The sequence below is a fragment of the Camellia sinensis genome, chromosome 9 (assembly GCF_055761805.1).
Source record: "Camellia sinensis isolate YWXY chromosome 9, ASM5576180v1, whole genome shotgun sequence".
NCBI lineage: Eukaryota > Viridiplantae > Streptophyta > Magnoliopsida > Ericales > Theaceae > Camellia > Camellia sinensis.
The window spans coordinates 156,095,574-156,116,669 of NC_138969.1; the positions used below are offsets into that span (position 1 = coordinate 156,095,574).

Sequence of the window (21,096 nt, forward strand, 5' to 3'; positions counted from 1 at the left end):
TATGTTATTAATTTAAACTTAAAATTTATAGTTTAAGCACACTCATCGAGTGTACTCACATACCTAATATATCTTCTATACAATTAATAAAGCAAACATTTTAATTGGTGTCTGAAGCCGTCCTCTATTTTAATGCTAAGTGTTCATTTTGTCATTTAAAAAAAATTATTAGACAAATAATGAACATGAGACTCAAACTGTGGACAAATAGTATAATGAAGAAGACTCGTATCACTTAACTCAAACACAATATATAATAAATAATCTATTTTATCTTTACTTACTTAAATTGTACCTGCATTACTTGTCCTGCCTGTTTGTATATTATATATGTACCTACTAGATTTGGTGTCTAAACCTTCTCCTCATATCACATGACAAATTTTTATATGTTAAAGTAAAAAATTATTACACGATTTCGCTTGACATGTGAATTTTTGGTTAAATTAATTAAAAAACACTAAATAGACTAAAAAATTAATAAGATAAAATATCACATTTAAATCATAATTATTTTAATTTTTCTCACAAAAATTTAAAAAATTAACTCAAATGAATTTTTTAATCGAAAACCAAAAAAACCAAGTTAAAAAAGTCACATGCCAAACGGAAACTAAATTTATTAATACACTTAAGATTATTTTGAAAAAATAATTAAAAACGAAAATTTTAATTTTATTAATTTTTTTAAAAAACAAATATATAAAAAATAATATAACTCAAAATAAATTAAAAATTAAAAGATGACTTTTAACTGTTTTATCAAAATAGCCCTTACTCGTAAACTTACATATTATAGGATATTAATTTTTTTATTATATATGCAATAATATAAGTACGTGATGAATTTCTCAGTTTTTCATCCAATAATTTGAAGAAAAAAAAAAAAAAAAAATCTCATATACAGGGAACTCGTAAACCGTGTGTGATCCCAGATTTGTCAAAAACTTTGGTTTGCACAAACCCTAGATTTACGCTCAGAAACCCTAGAAATCATTCTCCGAAAAACACCATTTCGGTTTCAGAGCTCTCTGTATACACCGCTTCGCATTGATCTGTGAGTGTGTTTTATTTTTTGATAGTGACTTCAATTCCATTGTGGGTTTTGATTAGTTTGTAATTGTGTTTATGTATAGTTGATGTGTTTCAAATTATGTTGATTTGTTTGTACCCAATTGTGTTTGTTATTGCCAGAAAAAAAGAGAATTTTTATTGGGTTTTGAGTTTTAAGACTTAATTGTAGTAGTTTTGTTGGTGGGTTGGTGTCATTGGATTAGTTTGATGGAAACTTAGGAGTGCTTCTATGTTTGGAGCTAATTTGGTGAGCTGGGTCTGAATTTGGAGTTGAATTCAGGATTGAGAAGAGGAATTATATACATTTGGGTGTGGATGAGAGGTTAGGGGAGATGAGAGAGGGAGTTGAGGGATTGAGGGAAGAACAATGACTACTGTGTTATTGGGTCTTCGTAGTTCAGGAAGTTATGGGTCATTGCAACAACAGGTCCAAAACGGGTTTTTGGCAATCCAAACATCGCCACCTCTTGCCTCACGAAAGAATTCCAAGATGCTCAAAGAGAAGGAGAATGTGTTTCATTGGATCTGCAAATTTGCTGGCCGCAAGAAGGTTGGAATGCTGCTCTTGTGTGTTGTTTCAGCTGCAGTTTTTGCATGGGTACTGTATGTTGGCAAAGGTTTGATAGCTTCTCCTTCTATCTGTTTACCATATGTATATTAAATTCACATTGTTTAATCAATATTAGGGATGAAGCTAGGAGAAAATTTTAAGACCAGACTTTCATTTTGAACCTTAATTGGTCTTGGAACCATTGAGTGGAGCTATATAAATTTAAATGTCCACTGAATTCGAATGGATCAAATAGGAAAGAATACTGTGAATCATAGAACTAAAATGAGATATATGATCAACTAACAATTACCAAATTGAAAAAGGGTCATAAGAATGGTTCAGTTCCTTTTTTTTATTATTATTTATATATATATATATATATCTCTCTCAAACCGGCAATCCATGAATTGGGATCCTGGTGCATATAGATACAAATGGTCTAATGAGAGCGAGAAAGCGAGAAATTCCAGGAACATTTTATTTCTTAGCAGAGGAGCTGTTGTTGTGAAGCTTGTTGAAAAATTAGTGGCCCAATTTTTTGTCTCATCAGCTTAATGAAAAATCAACCTTATTGTACTGTTATGATTGAAAAAATTAAAGATTTTTTTGTATTAGTTTCCATTTTATTCTGCGCTATTCATGTCCTATTTGATTTGGTAATTGGATTTTCCACATTACGTTTATTTTAGGTTAGGAAATTCTCTCAATGGGCTACAGCCCTGTTATCTTCTACTCATGTTGATCACAACATATCTCAACATTGATCCCATGTGTAAGCCTCTTGTGTACTTATTGCCATCCTTGAAGATGCACATGATATATCTCAATATATGGATGTAAAATTTGTAATAGGTAGCCCTTTTAGTTCATTTCGGCAAAGAAATAATCTGTGCTTTCACATATCTGCAGGTGAAGACGCACAAGAACGTGACCGTGTCCCAAGCATTACACTTAATAAGAGCATTCCCTTGAGCTATTCTAAATCTTCGCCAATACATGGAGAGCAAAATAATAATAATAATAGCTTCTTTTCTTCTATACGGAATAATGTGGGAAGTAACGAAAGTATAGCGCAGCCTCCTCTTCCTTCCCCTCTTTCTCCTCCACCACCACCTCCACCTCCACCTCCATCTCCACTTCCTCTTTCTCATCCTCCTCCTCCTGTATATTTTACCGGATATGCTCTTCCTTCAGGGAATCCATGTGAAAGTTTCACATTGCCTCCTCCACCAGCGGATAAGAAAAGGACAGGACCACGTCGTAAGTTTGAGATTTTATAATTTTGGGGTTTCTATCAGTTGTTTCTGAGCTGACACACACACAAAAAAATAAAAAAAAATAAATCAATTGCTTTTGCAAATTGTTATGTTGTTGTGTTACTTGCTACCATGCATTTGCACATTTATGCATAATTATGGTAACACAAATATATTAATTCTAGTAACTATATAGTACACATTTTTTACTAGCAAGGAGGTTTGATCTATAACGATAGTGTTGATTTGCATTTTTGCTTTTCTATGTTTCAGCATGCCCTGTATGCTACCTTCCGGTGCAAGAAGCCATTGCCTTAATGCCAAATGCCTCTTCCTTTTCTCCTGTGGTCAAACATTTAACATATATTCATGAAGAAAGTTTAACTAGAACTGAGTTTGGTGGCTCAAAATTTGGTGGATATCCTTCTCTGAGGCAGAGGAGTGATTCCTATGAGATAAGAGAGTCAATGAATGTGCATTGTGGGTATGATATTCTTTCCCCGGGCAGTTTTTATTTTTCTGGTTAATATTTAACTTATAATGATTGTTTTCCTTGAAATTTTTTGCTTGGTTTAGTTTTTTTGCTTTCAAGTTATTCACTAGTATTAACACATAATACTAGCTTTTCTCTTCGTTGTCTTATTGTGTTCCATTTACACCAACAGATTTGTCAGAGGAATTAAGCCTGGACGTCAGACTGGATTTGATATTGATAATCCTGACCTCCTTGAGATGGAGAATTGTCATGGGGTGGTTGTTGCATCTGCAGTCTTTGGTACTGCTCTTCATAAGCCCAATACAAATTTCATTCCTATCTGAGCTTGTGGGTTTCTATTCTAATGTTGCAGTCTTGACCAGGAGCCTATGATTTAATACAACAGCCAAAGAGTATTAGTGAAACTGCCAGGAATAATGTTTGCTTCTTTATGTTCGTGGATGAAGACACAGAAGTATTTCTGAGAAATTCTAGTGAGCTCGATAGCAGCAAGAAGCTTGGATTGTGGAGAATCGTTGTTGTCCGTAACCTTCCTTACACTGATCCTAGACGCAATGGAAAGGTAAATTTTTTCAATATTTCGAGCTAGTTCATCCTTTAAATCCAGATAGATTTTGGCTTTGTGCAGACTGTTCTGTACTAAGTTCCTCTGATTGGTTGATATTGTTTTAGACAACAAATGTGTGAGTAAACGCATTATCAAATATTGTTTTTGTTGTTCCACTTTCTACAATTATCAGAAAGGTTTTGTATAGGCCAGCACATTCTTTTCTCAGGTAAGTTCAAGGGACATATCGTAATGGTAAGAATCTCTTTGATTTAATAGATCATTAGCTCATGCATGGACACACCTTCACAGTGTGTATAGTTTCCATCTGAAAATGATGCAGTTGGCGTTAAGGGTTCTTGCTTGCAATCTGCATTGCCATCTTGTAATAGAGGCCCTGCCTAGTGCCTAGCTTTACAGCACACTTTCTGGTTAGACAGATTTTAAATAAGATAATTCTTAGACAAAAAAACTCATGTTTATTATGTGCGTAACCAATATTTTAAAGGTGTTACTAAGGCTCCCCTCAAGGTGAGGCTAAGGAAAAATGCCTCGACTATCGTGGTTTTGATTTTTAAGTGACACCCCTTGTGCATCACAGTGTAAGCATGCACCTTGTATGCCTGTTGCACATGAACATTATGATTAGTACGCATATGGAGAGCTTGACTTGTGCTGTTGTTAAATGTTATTTGGGATGATCTAAATAAGTATACTTTTTGACTTTTTACGAAAAGAAGTGCAGAAAAGTAGAGCGGTGATGTGACCCAAATAAGTGCACTTATAGTTAGTGCCAAAAACATAAAAAAGAAGAAGCTCTTTGGTAATTATATTCCATAGGAAAAATCAAGTAAATGGCCAGTCTAGAAAAAACACTAAGTTAAGCCTCAAGTGAGAAGCTCAATAACTAAAGTTAAGAATTCGATTTTACCATCGATGAGGCCAAAACTTCTCTCTGTAGTGTAAATTTTGATGCCTTGAGGTGAAAAATATTTATACCCTTATATTTCATTTATAATAATGTTTTACTATTATAAAATATGTTATTTATTTACTTCATATAAAAAATTAAAATTCAAAATGATTACACCTTGATACCTTGGGGGGCTCACGCCTTGCCTCATGGAGGGTAAAATGCCACTCATTATGCTTTTGCCTCCAAAAAATTTCCATGTAACATTTATCTTCTCTACATAGATGAAAAGGAACTAAGACATTGGTGGTGGTTTGCGATATGAAATATTCAATTAGGATTTTTATTAGGTCTTATAGACCGAAAAACTTATGTTTATTAGTGCTTGTAAAATTCTTTGACACAGGCTATACCTTTGGCAGGTTCCAAAGCTTCTACTGCATAGGCTTTTCCCCAATGTCCGCTACTCTCTTTGGATTGATGGAAAACTTGAACTTGTTGTGGATCCATATCAAATCCTCGAAAGGTATCGAATATTTTGCTCATTTTATCTGATTTATTTTTTATTTTTTATACACAAAGGATAAAGTTGTTCTGAAAAGTTAAGTCAAAAGCACCGCAACCACCTTGTTGATGATACTAGGGTCTTTACGCTGGATCAATTAGTTTCTCTTGTATAATTTTACATGATTTGATTTTCCAAGTTTGTAGTTTCTCTTCCTTGGATTCATGGTTATCAGAATCCCGATCCGGATCTTACGATCCTACAATCTTACAATCCATTTGAGTACAATCGATCCGGATCGTATAAAAAACTCCTTATAGGTAGGATCTTTCGATCTTGGTAGTGGGATCTTATAGGATCGTAGAATCTCGATCCGAATCCGATCATATCCGATCCAATTTACAAGCCTTGTTTTGTATTGTATGACATATTTTATTGTAAATTTTATGTTTATTGTCTAAATACCAATTTATGTGGTCAAAATAAATAATAAAAATTAAGTAGTATTGAATCAAATAGGCTAAGAAAAACAAATTAGGAAACAAACATTCAAATATTGCGGTAATTTAAGAAAATTAAATAGTCGGAAAAACAAACTTAGCTTTAGCGGAGTCTAAGGAGGGTAAGATGATTGCAACTTTATCCCAATTTTTGGAGAGATTATTTTTGTGACTCGAATCCGCTCCACCAAGGATGCTAACGACAAACTTTATCATTCGACTAAGCTACTCTTTTGAGTTCTTAATCTATTTTCATATCCAACTTTGTTAAATATTTTTTCTTTACTTTTTATGCATTATTGTAGATTGTAAAGTATTTTGTTATAGAATTCTTCTTCTTCTTTTTCTTCTTCTTCACCTTCTTTTTTGATGAAATACAAAACTTTTACCATCGAGTTTTCTATTGTATAATATTATATGTACATTTTACATGGATTATTGTATTTTTCACAATATATTCACTTCTTTTTAATAGAATATAGGCTCATTTTGTGTATACTTTATAAGAAATATTTATTTAAATTAAATTATTATGTAATTTGTCTTTTTCGGTGGGATCTTACAATCCTCGATCTGATTTTACGATCCGATCCTATAAACACCTCCAACGATCTAACGTAGGATCCCGATTTTAACAACCTTGCTTGGATTATGTCATCAGTTCTCAAGTTGCTTCCGAGCATCAATTGTTGTGTCTGTGCACTTGCTAAGGTATAGGCCTCCAAACAGATTGGATTCAGACCAGATTAAGGGTGGTCCTAATCCTATCATCTTAATAAAATTGTTTGATTCAATCCAATCTGTCAAATAAAAGATCTATAAATGTGAATCTGGAATTTTCTGAAAACCAGACATCTGATCTGATGCAATAAAGCATTTATGAAGAAGAAGAGAGAAGGGGGATAAAGGTTAAAAACCTTTTTGAGAAATTTTCTGATTACAAGTTGCAAACAAAAATAGATTTGACCAATGAGACTACACAAATAGTATAAAACATTAACATAACCAAACCAACCAAACGAAACGAAGCTTTAAGTCCCATCAAATGGGGTCGGCTACATGAATCCTTCTTCTCCACGCGGCCCTATCAAAGGCCATTTCATTAGTCAAATTAAGTAGATTCATATCTCTATTTAAAACGCTAGTCAACGTTAATCTAGGTCTACCCCGTCCCCTAACACTTCCATCTACCGTTACAGCATCGCATCTCTTCAATACTACCTCTGTTGGTCTCCGTTGAATATGACCAAACCATCTCAAACGATTCTCTCTCAACTTATCTTCTGTCGGTGCTACTCCTACCCATTCCCGAATACACTCATTCCTAATCCTATCTTGTCTAGTCTTTCCACACATCCACCTTAGCATCCTCATCTCAGCCACACTCATCTTATCTACATATTGTTTCTTGGTTGCCCAACACTCCGTCCCATACAACATAGCTGGTCTAATAGCCGTTCTATAAAACTTACCCTTTAGTCTAGTGGGTATTCGTTTATCGCACAATACCCCAGACGCACTTCTCCACTTACACCATCCTGCCTTAATCCTATGGGCCACATCTGCATCAATCTCTCCCGCTGTTGTGATAATCGACCCTAAATAACGAAAATGTTCACTCTTAGGCAATTCTTGGTTCTCAATCTTCACTTCTCCTCCGCTTTCATTGTTACTGTTACTAAATTACACTAAATTTACTAAATTTACTTTCATTGTTACTGTTACTGTTACTAAAACATTAACATAATATTAGAAAATCAAAAAGCATTTGTTGCAAAAAATACCATATAAAGCCAGAAATAGCATTATATATAATATACAAAAATCAAAAAGTAGAAACTGATGATGCAGTTGAATTTAAGAAGATCCCAACAAAGGTTGCTAAAAATTTATACTGTGAGAGAAAGAGAAAGAGACATGTATCTGTCTCGATGCCTACCCACTTCCATTGCTTATGGTTGATGGAGGCATGGGCTTGGCTGGACCTAGGAAGCGCCAACACTCTAAAATGGGTGTCATGACCATGTCTGAGCCACATGGCATGCAACAGGCTATCCAAAACAGGGTTACCACTCCATAAATTATTCCCCCCTCCACATTTATTGAAAAAAATTGCAGACTTTCAAATACACTGTGAATGCTTGGAATACCCTTCTTCAATTTCACTAGTCATATTTGAAATGCCTTAAATCCGTTTGAAGCTTTTCTAATGGACGAGTTGTGGAATTAGGCTGATATTGGCCCAGAGGATTGCACTTCAATTAGGATGATTCATCCAGTATAGTCTCTTGTGCTAGGAAAGTAAAAATGCCTTTAGATTTGTTGTCACTATTTGAAGAAATTTGTGTTCTATGTAATGGGTTTATTATTTGTCTGCAATGCACTGTTAAGGTTTTGGATATTCCCCAGCTACCAAGGTGTTACTAAAGTAGAATATTTTAGTGGTCTGTGCTATACACTTTGGCTTTCTTTCTTTCTTTTCCTTTGGGTTGTTTGTTGTTTATTCATTTTTGAATGCTTTCTTTTGTCATCCTTCTTGAAAGGGTAATTCATCCATTTCTCATCTAGAATTATTCTTTTCATAAAATATTTTTGTTAGAATTTTGTTGTTGGTTCCCTCCTTCCACCTCTTATGTCTTTCCATTCTTGATGGATTTAATATACCTCTTTTTAATAATATTTATTTAATGCCATCTACCTATAATGTGTGGCATTTTAGAAGTCAGCAATGATAAAGCTATTGCATTTATCAAAAAAAAAAAAAAAAAGATAAAGCTATTGGATTGTATGTTTTCTTTCTTTCGGGTGAACATTATTTATCTTTTGGTCTAGCTTACAATGCAATACGCATAAACATGTTTGAGTTGATTCTTACCTAGACCCAGCAAGGGTTTATTGTTGATTCTTTTCAACCTTGTGCTATAAGTGGTTTGTCCAATTAATTGAAAAGTAAGTGATTGGAATGGTGATTGGATACAAGTGTTCAACTATGCATGCTAACACCCCCTGCTGGTAGTTATGGGTTTTTATGCGAACTGCAATCTGTATTTAGGGTTGGCCTTTTTAGTGGCTTTTTTGCTTTCTTGTATAATCTAAAAGACTTGATGTGTTCGGGAAGTTGAGTTGTTTTTTTTTTTGGCTTTTTTAGCTGATGACAAACAGACTTTTTTTCTTTTTGGCTTCTCTACTTATCTTGCAGGTTCTTGTGGAGAGAAAATGCAAGTTTTGCGATATCTAGGCACTATAGACGCTTTGATGTATTTGTAGAAGCCGAAGCTAATAAAGCTGCTGGAAAGTATGATAATGCCTCCATCGACTTCCAGGTTGATTTTTACAGAAGGGAGGGTTTAACCCCGTATTCTGAGTCTAAGTTTCCCATTACAAGTGGTACGCTTGTGATCCTTGTCATCTTTTGCTTGTGTTGATTGCGTTGCTTTTCCTGTTTTATTTTTCTTTCTTTCTTTCTTTATTTATTTTGGTGTAATTGGGTTTGCACAGATGTTCCTGAAGGATGTGTGATAATAAAGGAACATGTCCCCATCTCCAACCTCTTTACTTGTCTTTGGTTCAATGAGGTCGACCGTTTTACTTCCAGAGATCAGATTAGTTTCTCTACAGTGAGGGACAAGATCACAGCGAAGACAAATTGGACTCTCAATATGTTTTTGGACTGTGAAAGGCGCAACTTTGTGGTTCAGGTAATTATTATATTCTTTTTCTTCGTTCAGCTGATACATTCTCTGGAAATTGCTCTAAGAAAGATAGAAATGATAGATACTTCTTGTACAAATCTTTTTGATTTATGCTTGTGTTGTGCCTAATATTAAAATACATAACAGACACCTATGTTATACGGACTTTTCAAAATAAATCAAATACTAGTGTCGGACATGGGTATATGATAGGTGTCAGATACTTTTTAACGGGCACTTCTTATATAATTATATATAATACTATTATTATATGTACATAAAGTTGTATAATTGCTATAAATGTATTTTTGACACTGTAAGTTACATATAACACCATTTTATCTCACATATTTGATTAAAAATATAAAAATATGATTTTTTTTGCCGAGTTCACGTATTCTTAAATTTATGATTTGATGAGTCTGACATCTAGATACATACCTGCACCTGACACCCATATCCGAGTTCATGTAACATAGACAGATACAGACACGTGACACAATATAGACACGGCATTGACACGTCAATTTGCAAAAAATGTAGGACACAACGCGTTTGGGGCACATTAAAAATTTATTATATGTGAAATATGAATAATTTATTCAAAGGTAATGAAAAAAACACCACAATAATTAATATTAAGAAGTCATATATTTCATAATTTAAATATCAAAATATCATTTACGGAACAAGTACAATATAAAAAATGCAAAACAAATTTAGAATATAAAAATACACATGGTATATTCATCTTATTCAAAACATATATATAGAGCTTAGTAGTAGGAATTGTTCACGTTGCTCACGATTCTTCCTTTGAGGTGCGATTCTGTGCTTCTGACTCAGATTCGTAGAAGAATCGCGAGTTCGATGCGAGAGAAACGCGAATCTAATCACAAATTTGTCTTTTTCTCTTCCTCTCGATCTGTCTGTCCCTCTTCTCTCGATCTCAATCTCAATCTCAATCTCGTGACTCTTTTTCTCTTCCTCGATCAATCTTGTCTCATCTCTCCCTTGATCGATCTCGTCTCGTCTCTCAATCGACTCTTCTTCTCTCTTTACCGATCTCCTTATCCTCCTCTTCTCTCAATCTTCTCTCTCGATTTTCTCTTTTCTCTCTATTTGATCGACGTCTTCTCTCTCTCTCTACAATTTTAACAAAATAAATTTATTTTATTTTTTTAAGAAAATAAATAATTTTTTTTGGTTAAAAAAATCTAATAAAAGTATATAATTAGAATATTTTAACGTATAGTTTTTTTATACTTTTTTATTTATTTATAATATATATGTCAATTAAAAATAAAAAATATATATAGATGAATTTAAAATATTATCAATAAAAATAATACATAAACGCTTCCAATTTACGATTCCCCTAGGTGGCCACACTCCCACGCTCTCGCTCCTGCTCCCGCTCCCATTTCGTGCAACTATGATATAGAGTGAATAAGTTGCATTATAAAGAATACAAAACATTGTTAGTATGAAGAGATTCATCACATATGTTGTGTTCAGATGGTTGAAGAACTATTTGTGAAGTGTATTATGAATTTACGTTGTAATTAAGACACTTTGAAGAAGTGTCGGACATGTTTTTTAAGTGTGTCTGCAAAGTGTTGTGTTTGACACGACATGCCTCCTTTATAAAAGTGTTCGTGCTTCATAGATACATAGTTATATTTTTTGTATTGCCTTCTTCCAAGGTTCGGAACCTTGTGGATTTATCAAGGACTTGTGGATGTTGTAGAAAATCTGAGACACTCCGTTTTGTTTATACACTATACACACTCCAAACATGGAGAAGCACCATTTTACATTGGAATCTTATAATCATGAATGAGGTCGATTATTGACAACTCTAGGCCTAAGTGATAATAGTAATATGGACATGTCCACTCTAAGATGAATTATAGTGATGATTCTCATTTTCTTCCGTGGTCTCATGCTTGATTTTGATTTTTTATGTCTAAATTATTGGGGGAGAACAACACACTAATAATCATGAGGATCCATAAGCATTTCTTCTCAAGGCCCTCTAGTTCTTCCTCTTAGAGATAATTTTTGCATCCCATACAACCTTTTCGATTTCTTCTATTTGCTTCACTGAAGTCATATTTTGTTTTCTTAAGAACTTTTTTTTTTTTTAATCTTTAATTTAATTTGTTTGTTTGTATATGACCATAGTTCCAAGCTAAGTAGCATAGACATGGACACGTGATATGACACTGCGATTTTAACAAAATATAGGACATGATACACTTGGGACATGTTAAATTTTTTTTATTTTTATAAATTTATTATATGTTAAATAGATGAATAGTTTATTCAAATGTAATGAAAAAGAAAATTTTAAAATTTAAAACTAATTTAAAATTTTAATTAAAACACGTTAAAGAAGTGCCAGACAGGCTTTTAGAAGTGTTTGTGAAGTATTGTGTTCGATGAGGGTGTCCAGCATGACACGCTTCCTTTATGGAAGTGTTTGTGCTTCTTAGGTTTCAAGCTATCATTTTCCTATTTTGGTTGCTAGTAGACTACATCTGTGCAATTCAAATAATTTGGGACCAATATTCTTTCCTTTTATGGAATTTGGGAGATATTTCAGTTCTAATCTCTCTCTCTCTCTCTCTCTCTCTCTCTCTCTCTTGATCAGCAACAAAAGTATATTTATTAAAAAAGATGAAAGGAATACAAGAGGGGACAAGAAGATGTCCTCTGAGAAAAACCAAAAAGCACTGATCCAGGCAAGCCCTGGAAAAAAAAATCAAGAAGAAAAACTATTAATAAAGTGAATACCTTGCAATGGAGGAGATCGAAACCCAAGAGGATTCCAAACTTTGAATTTTGTCCCATAAAGAGTCCACATTCCCAAATTTGTCTTAAAAATTCTCACGTTCCTCTCTCTCTCTCTCTCATTATGTTGCTAATTTTTAACTGTGTGCAGGGGTACCACAGAGATATTCTAGAGCACTGGGCTCCTCCCCCTCCTGGTGGTACTATTGCTGTTGTTCATCCTCCACCATCACCACCACCTATTGGCAAATCGACAAATAAAACATCAGCTGAGATTTTTACACAAGGAATTGAAATCACTGCAATTAGGAAGATCCCAACAAAGCGTGGAAGAGAGAAGAAATCCAGCTCAAAGCGTCACCGCAAGGTTGCTGCTGGTAGTAGGGACAGAAGTTCAAGCTAAAAATTGTCTAGCCAAATTTTTAATTTTATTTTCCTCCCCTGTTTGACAGGGCTGGGAATATGTGCAAGTTAAGTGTTGTAGTTGTGTTTCAACTCACTACAGATTTTGGGAATTCTCAAATTTATCCATTTTTTGTTGTATATATAATCAAGTTCCAAATAATTGTTGTTAACATGGGTTACTGTATTTTCCTCATATGTGGTAGCCCATTTTAATGTTTTGAAGGAATATTGTATTGGATCTCAATTATTCTATTGTTATGTTCACCTACTGTCGTCAATGGAAATTTATTTCTTTATTTTATTGAAATTCCTCATGCTCCCCAATTGGACTTGTAAATTCTTATTTCAGTTTTTCTATGTTCTTTTTCTCTGTGTTGATGAGTGCATTAGATTTAGGAAGCTGGTGAAATGCATCTAGTTGATATTTATGATATGTTATTGGATAATGCTATAAATCATTGGTTTTTGATTCAATTTTGTTGCAATATGCTCCTTCCATCACTTTTTGTTAGAATTTGGAATGGAAAAAGAGTACTTGCAAAACTATAGGGACATTTGAATTCTACTTTGGTCCTCCTAATTTTGCACATGATTTCATCTTCCGTTCATAATGTTAATAACGTATGACGGAGGGACCACATTGCAATAAAATTGAAAATGTAAGGGTCAAATTGTCAAATTGAAATTACGAAGATTAAAGTAACATTTCGCTTAAATTATACGGACATGGTATAATTTACACTAAAAATAAATTTCATAAAATGAAAAAAATAATAAATATACATGCATATTCATATAATAATAATAACAACAAAAATCAAGTACATCTCAATTTAGTCTTATGTGTTTAAATGCCAATTCCATACTGTTAAAAATGGGAACTGATATGGATTAACTAGGCGGATCACGGGGCTGGTGTCCACCTCTAATCACATTATGCTTTAAGCTCGCTGTGCTTTCAGCCAACGGCTAGAATGCCAGTGTCGTCTTCTTCTATCTTTCTTGCTTTCCTTTTGTTTTGTTTTGTTTTTATTTTTTTTGTTTTGGTGCAGTGTTGTATCAGCGGAGATGAAATTATTGTGTTAGTTTTACAATGAAAACACGCATGTACATTGGCGACACTTCTAGCAGATTTCTTTTACCTATCAGAAAAAAATATTTTAAAATATATTCTATGAATGGTCTTTTTCTGGAACTGTGCTTTTGCTTTACATATGAAAGATGGAAATTCTTTAAATGAACCATAGGAATAGATGATGATCAAATGTTTGCAGTATTGTCCATTGAAGTAAGTGTGGTAACATTGGTTTACCTTGACTCCATGCCTTGGCAGTTTCAAAGCCCAAATTGAAGCCTTGTATTTTTTATATTGTTTTGGTTCTTGATCTTTGTCCTTTTTATTGTTTATTTCTAGTAGGATTGGGTTTTCACTGCCTTGCCATTTACTCTTTTGGCAGACTTATCTTTTCTGCATTCTGGCCTTATACTTTTTCTACTAATATATAATTTGTCATCTGTACATTCATGTTTTTTCTTCAATTATTTTGTTTTTAAGTATAGTGTCATTGAATTTGCAATATCCATGCTAACGAATTGTATGAAATAGTTGTGACTTCTGAAGATAAGATAATGCTTCATTTATGCTACTCACACAGTTATGCTATTAGGCACCCCTTTACAAGTAACCCCAGGTCCTGAGCTTGGCATCAGCAGCTCATATGGTGAAATTCCAGCACCACATCTATTTGTGAGGCTTGGGTCTGAATTTCTCTTTTCGATGTTCTTTTCAATCTTTTTGATCTCCATTGAAAATCTATAGAATGCCTCTATAATTTGAGGATCATCTGACCAAGTTGAAGAGTCTTGTCTTTCTCCAATATACTGCTCATCTGGTGAATGTGTTGATATTATTTCAAGCAGAGCCATAAATTGTGTTGCTTGGAACATACTTGGCAACGATGTTAAGAAATACCCTTGTGGGTCAGCAACAAAATTTTCCCAGTCAGGATCTTCTTGTTGCGGCACTAGTCGTCTCATTAGTGGTGAGCGGTTTGGGACATAACCGCCATAGGGATACTGCCCAAAGTTGAGTGCAGCATGTTGTGCAGATGCAAGCCATATGATGGTGGTGAGAATTTTGGTTAGATCATGTGGAGTAGACAGCGTGGGCCACCAAGTAGCATCTCGAACATCTGCATGGCCCACATTAATGGACTCATTGTACCAGGCCTGCAGCTCCATGTCAGTGTGGATCAAATTTGCCTTTGGGTAGTAGTAATTTACATACTCAGAAACCAGATTTTCTATAGCAGACCAGATAAGGAGGCCATCATTTGCATAAGGGTAGTCCTCAATAAATAATCTTAGTCCATGAGGTTGTGTTGGGTCTGGTGTTGCCACCCCTCTGTATAGAATTTAATTAGTCTGTTAGTTTAACTAATCATTTGATAAATTATTACAAATCAGAGAAGAAAAAAAAAAGAAAGTTTGATAAATTAAAAAAAAAAAACCTTCTTATTAGATCTGCTGGAAGGCCCTCGAGGTCAAAGCGCCAGCAATCTCGGTAGGCAGCGCAAGAAATCTCCATGCAATATTTGCCTGCGGTAAAGAAGTGTTCAATGGACCCTCCCACATTAATGAGTGTCTCACGAGCCATCGCATTTATCTCCATTGTATATCGCATGTGGGGATCAAGAAGCTTGAAGATAGGGTGCATCACACTCAACTGGCGGTGAGCAGCTATTATGAATGGTTCCATGCATGCATGGGTTCTTAACCTGTTGAGTGTTGGATTATCAGTTATATGATCAGTTTGTTTCAGTGGCTAAGCTTAGTGGAAAATCATATTTGTGTCCATGTGAATGTGCTTGACCCAAAGGGCTAAAACCTAGCCTGATAATTTGTGTAGATGTTATTAGCTTTGACGTGACCCAACCTAATGATAATAACATAATTGAGGAGTTGAAGAAGGCAATGAATGCATTAGTTATAACCCTAGAGTTGAATTGCTAGTTACTTGGACTAGACCATAATTTTGGGTCCATGCTTGATCCAAAAAAAAAACAAAAAATGGCCACCTCCTCTTCAAGGCCTAGTTCAACTTTATGTCATATAGGCTCTAATGGCCTTCCGTCTGCCTATTGTAATTTTTTGTGCTATTATTGAGGCCATCCTCTCTCCAATTCTAGGGTCTTTGTGACAAACAAAACTTAAAAATGGGCTCGTTTACAGTTTAGTGAATTTTGAAAACTATTTCCTTGTCTTCTTCTTCTTCTTCTTCTTCTTCTTCTTCTTCTTCTTCCTCTTTTTTTTTTTTTTTTTTTTTTTTTTGGTGTGTGTGTAAACTAAAATTGACCCCAAACAATATATATTTTTTAAAAGAAAAAAATAAAAATAAAAATAAAAATGGTGGTTGGGGTGGGAATATGTGGCTTTGTGCGAGTTAACCTTAGTATTCCCATGGTATAGTCTAAGGCTGTGTTTGGTTTGAATATATAAAAAGAGATTTGAAAAGGAAAAGGGAAAAAATATGTGAAACTATGTGAAATGTAGGTATATTTTATCATATTTCACCTACATTTTTCCTTTTCCTTTCTAAACTCCTTCTCAAATCCCCCAACCAAACACAGTGTAAAAAAAAATTAGAACCAAAAAATAAAAACTATATAGTATCTCTTCAGTTGGCCAATATGAAACTTAGTATTCCTGGGAACGGTTTGCCTTACCAGTGATTAACAAGTTGGTGAACCCCGGAATCATTGGAACTAACATGGGCTTTGGCAAGTTGCCAAAGCCAATTGGTGGTGGCATCAATTGGAGGGGTGAGAACTTGCTTCGATGGGGAAGTTGAATCCATTTGCGGGAGACTCAGCTCAATTGCAATAGGCTTTAAAGTTCCGTTTGGGGTCAAAAAGAAGATTGTTCGGGTTCCATAAGCTTTCCGATCATCAAGAGCATTTATTCTGTTGAGAAATGGAAGATATATATCGTGGTAATCCAATATGAACAGCTTGTTCTCATCTAATGCCTGGTAAAACAAAGAAAAAGAAAGATGATCATCAAGAAAATAGCATTTAATGTTGTGAGTATTTTATGTCGTGATTTAATAAATGTGATTGATTTATGAAGTTTGTTGCAATGTTATTTATAAATAAGATGCTAAAGGATGTGTTCACGTGCATGAATGGTTTGCCTATCCTTTTGAGAAATTCTGGATAAGAGGAGCAGAACTGGCAAATACTTCAATTTTTTTGTCAATTCATTTAAAATAAAAATTAAAAAAATGGGTTATAGTAAAGTTAGGATCATGCTTCATGGCTGAATTGGTGTTATGGTTCAAGTTTTTTCTTTTTCTCTTTTTTGAAATTTTAAACCCTGTTTTTATCCTTGTAGTTGTTTTCCACAAGAATGTCCTTTTGCCCACCTTTTTTTTTTACATTTGGCATGCATATAATAGAAGCTAAAATATGTTGTTCTCATTCAAATAAAGAGAAGACTTCGTCATACCTGTTGTATGGACATTCCACAGAGATGACCAATAATATGTTCTTCTCTCAGTGCTGATTCTTGTGGACCATAGACTGAGGGATCAAGTTTGCTTACTGGTGGAAACACCTATTTGAAAATTTGAAACAGAACATTTTATTTATTATAAAAGAAAAAGAAAAGAAAGAAACCCTTGTGTTTTCCAAAAATGAAAACAGAAAACAAAAAAACAGAATTAGGAAAATCCTTTCTTCTACATACCTTCAGCTTCTCTATGTTCAAAGGGTTTATTCCTGCCACAGCTTGTCGACCGAATTCATCGTCCCGTAACCAGGATGTGTCCCCTAAATTTAAAGACAGGTTTTTTTCCCCGAAAATTTATTATGTCCAATTTAGGGAAGAAAACATAAAAGTTGTTATGATAATGAATTTGGAAGAAGCAAACTCAATTTAGCACTTACTGGTGAAGCTCTTTGGAGGATTAAACTTGACAATTTCTTCTAAGAACTCTTGAATATTACCGAGAACCTTTGTCAACACAAGTTTATTCAGAAATTTATCCTGGGACTTCTTTCTAAGAACTGGTTGGCTTTTGTATAGACTGTTAATCTCAGAAAACTCCTTAAAAACATCATTTTCAGTATGGATGTATGCTATTAAAGAAGGAACTATATTACGAAGTGTTCCTTTTAACTTTCCTGCTAAGAGTGCTTCCTGCTTAGGATCCTCCAATGCTTCATCTCTTGGCACATATATGGACTTGAATCCCTCCACCGGGTTTTCTGCATTCACGTCTGTGACATGCCAAACGATAAATAATCATATCATTATGCATTTGAGGTTCAGTTTCTGCTATTTGTTGTGAAATCTGAAAATAGATAGATTGCACTAGTTGATCATGCCCAATGTGCAGTATGTGAAAATTTTTGCATGAGCTTAACACCTGGATAAAGCTTTAGATATTATTGACACAGATGGTTCAAACCAAGAAAAAAAGTAAAAAACAAGAAGAAGAGAAGAAGATAGTGTTTTGATGTTCATGATGTTTAAACCATATAAAGCCATAGAGCCTTTGAGTTATCCTCACCAGTTTTTGTGGATGGACGTCCTGTCCGGCAACGTCTGGGATGCTGGTTCTCTTGACCTCCAAGTGTTGGTCTTGAATATTCAGTTCCTTTATCTGGATTTCCTAGATCATTATACATATCATAGTCATATATTCTGTCTGACGGCAACCTGAGTCCCTTTCCATCACCCCTCAATTCCTGTAATTCCTTAGCTCTTACCTTGTTCAGTCCCAATGGTGTTGTACAAGGTAAATATGCCTGTCAAATCCAAGAAAGGTTACAACTTTACTTTTTAAGCCAATGAATCATTTCTTGTGGAGAATTTGTTTTGATGTTAGATACATGTTTGAGTTGTATATACACATCTGATGCAATCTAACCACTGACAACTTTTTAGTTTAAATGGTTGTACATCCAAAATATTGAACAGTTACATTGTTTCTGTGGTGCTCGCTGAAAGATTATCATTTTAAGACTCCGTGAAAGAGCTATTTGCTGCTTGTATGAATTGGTATGCAACACCAATTTATGATAGCTCTGTAATTCATAACTCAATGATACTTATTGAAGTATAATTTTATTTTATGTTTTGAAAAACTAAAAGTAAAAATATTATCATGGTTGATGGATCAATGGGATGATGGACACTTGGATTCTACCTTGTTAGTGAAGAAGATCCTTTTGTTGGAATGAACATTTGCCGGTTGAACCCAAGAGTTGCAGGCAAAATGAACAAACCTTTCGAAGGAGATGCTCACCAAGAAGAACTCCTTTGGATATTTGTTATACACTGTGATGGCTCCTGGCACCCCAAAATCAGACTCAACCTTAAATTCAACCTGGTAAGTGTTCTGCTTCGTTCCAACTTTTAGGCTCTTCGACAAGTCTAATACAGCTTCTTGGCTCAGCTTTGGCTCCATTGTCTCTTCAGTACAAAAAACATGTTAGCTTTTTAAACAGAACAGAAAGAAGGAAAATTTGATGTTAGTAGGTTTACATACTTGGATCTAGTTCAGTGCTCACAAGCTGTAGAACAACACCTTTTTCTGCTGCTGCAGGGTAAATGAAACCATCGAACCGACTGAGTATCATGTCCATTATACCAACCTTCCTACTGTTCCTCACAGTCACTGTTGCTTTCATGTTCAACATCAAAGGTTTTTCTTCCACAACTTTTATTGACTGTGCCTCAACAAGAGCTGCCTCAGGGGTCCTCACAATCTTCCTCAGGTATAAACTTTTCTTGTGTGATTGAAATATAATGGAAGGGGAAATTAGGTTGTTTTTTTGTTGGATTAAACGGACATCGAGAAGAAACTGAGAAGAATTTGATGTCAAAGAGTGTGCATTCACTATGAAGGAACTCATAGTGATTAGTTCTTCTAAAGAATATAATACAATCTGTCTCACTATCTCTATATGAAGGGACTATTTATAGAGATCATGGAGTTCTGTTGTTGTGGAATATCATCACCCCATGTGAGGGGTGATCCTCCATGTGCTACATGAGCTGGCCATGTTAGGAAGCCAACCTTTAGCCATGTGAAGAAGGAGTTGGCACAAGCTGGCCATGTGCTGGCCAGCCCCTCCATCCACCATTCTGAAGTGTATAAATGAAGATGGGTGAGAGGAGAACAGAGTGAGTAGAGCAAGCCACAGAGAGTGAGATATGTGAAGCGGAGAGACCGTCTCCCTCGGTGTGAGCGAGGGAGACGGGTGAGTGGATGAGTGAGGAGAGTGTGAGCTCCTCCTCTATTGTAATCTTTCTGTAATATCTCCATTGTTATAGTAATAACCGGCTACTCTCCCGTGGACGTAGGCATTGAGGCCGAACCACGTTAAATATTGTGTCTTGGGCAGGATCCCAGATCCCAACAGTTGTTACACCAAGGATCCTCTAGAGTGAAATTTTCCTAAAGTTTCCTAGAGTGCTACATTGTGTGGTTGAGATTTACTGGCAAGTCACATCAAAAAAATTGATGTGACTTGTCAGTAAATCTCAACCACACAATGTAACACTCTAGAAAACTTTAAGAAAAAAATCCTTGCTCCTGTTGTTAAATAAGAGACAAGCACATGCATTTGTGCCACCAGTGACAGTAGTGGGCCTCTTAGTCTGATGTATTAGTTGATCAAATGGATTAGACATTTCAAACATGCAACATTATTTAATAGAATAGGACTTCCTAATGACTTTTAGGTTTCGATTGTATGCATGGATTTCTAATGAAAGGATTTGAGGGTGAATTTTATAGAAATACAGGAAATTAAAGTATTATAAGTGGATTGAGAAATTAAAAAAGAAGATAATAGGGTTGGGTAAACATTCATTCGACTCATAAAAAATGAATGGCCCAAATTGATTCACCACAGAATGGGCGGTTTCGATGGTCTGAGAGGATGAATGTTGATACATTTTTTTTAAACTGCCTAAATTTAGAAGGATGGTGAATGGGAAGCCAATTGACCCAACTCCATCTGGGATCATCCATTGTTTGGTAGAAAAGATCAAAATAAAATTTCATTTCAAAGTGACATCATTTTGCAGTGCCCTTATAGGGGAAAATTATTTGGGGCACCACGTGACCATACCTTAGGCCAAATACAAACTCCCATGCCTTTTCATATTCCCTAATTATCCAATACAAGATTATGAGCTTCACCCCTTCCATCAATCACAATGCATGTGGAGCGCCACGTGGTGGTGCCACTGACCAACCGATAACTTCTTCCTTATACGTGACATGATTTATCAATCACAATGCATGTGGAGCGCCACGTGGTGGTGCCACTGACCAACCGATAAC

The 21,096-nt window shown here is 34.9% G+C and overlaps 2 protein-coding genes across 4 annotated transcripts; one reads left to right on the forward strand and one right to left on the reverse strand.

Moving 5' to 3' along the window:
- The first annotated feature begins 819 nt into the window (after positions 1-819).
- Positions 820-13,044, forward strand: LOC114301801 (putative hexosyltransferase MUCI70). Of its 3 annotated transcripts, XM_082887834.1 has the most exons (11): positions 854-1,057; positions 1,195-1,691; positions 2,317-2,399; positions 2,537-2,887; positions 3,157-3,367; positions 3,549-3,658; positions 3,742-3,941; positions 5,262-5,365; positions 9,044-9,231; positions 9,343-9,542; positions 12,484-13,044. In XM_082887834.1, exons 2-11 carry the CDS (start codon positions 1,669-1,671, stop codon positions 12,733-12,735), a joined length of 1,722 nt encoding a protein of 573 aa, XP_082743960.1. In that variant the 5' UTR covers positions 854-1,057; positions 1,195-1,668; the 3' UTR covers positions 12,736-13,044. The 3 variants fall into 3 exon arrangements, with proteins under 3 accessions (XP_082743959.1, XP_082743960.1, XP_082743961.1); XM_082887833.1 differs by lacking the exon at positions 2,317-2,399 and having other exon boundaries at positions 820-1,057; XM_082887835.1 differs by lacking the exons at positions 2,317-2,399; positions 2,537-2,887 and having other exon boundaries at positions 862-1,057.
- Positions 13,045-14,297: 1,253 nt separating this feature from the next.
- LOC114301806 (linoleate 13S-lipoxygenase 3-1, chloroplastic) lies at positions 14,298-19,710 on the reverse strand. The gene is made up of 9 exons (XM_028246765.2): positions 19,291-19,710; positions 18,949-19,214; positions 18,310-18,547; positions 17,684-18,016; positions 17,484-17,566; positions 17,244-17,351; positions 16,463-16,764; positions 15,248-15,514; positions 14,298-15,141 (listed from the first exon to the last, which is right to left on the reverse strand). The coding sequence occupies exons 1-9, from the start codon at positions 19,655-19,657 to the stop codon at positions 14,385-14,387; spliced, it is 2,721 nt and encodes a 906-aa protein (XP_028102566.2). The 5' UTR covers positions 19,658-19,710; the 3' UTR covers positions 14,298-14,384.
- Positions 19,711-21,096: the final 1,386 nt, after the last annotated feature.

Coding starts and splice junctions, on each gene's coding strand:
- LOC114301801 (XM_082887833.1), top strand. CDS start 1,442: ATGACTACTGTGTTATTGGGTCTTCGTAGTTCAGGAAGTTATGGGTCA. Junction 5,366..9,043: donor CCATATCAAATCCTCGAAAG/GTATCGAATATT, acceptor CTTATCTTGCAG/GTTCTTGTGGAGAGAAAATG. Junction 9,543..12,483: donor GGCGCAACTTTGTGGTTCAG/GTAATTATTATA, acceptor AACTGTGTGCAG/GGGTACCACAGAGATATTCT.
- LOC114301806 (XM_028246765.2), bottom strand. CDS start 19,657: ATGAGTTCCTTCATAGTGAATGCACACTCTTTGACATCAAATTCTTCT. Junction 17,352..17,483: donor TGAACATAGAGAAGCTGAAG/GTATGTAGAAGA, acceptor ATTTTCAAATAG/GTGTTTCCACCAGTAAGCAA. Junction 15,142..15,247: donor CCAGCAGATCTAATAAGAAG/GTTTTTTTTTTT, acceptor AATTCTATACAG/AGGGGTGGCAACACCAGACC.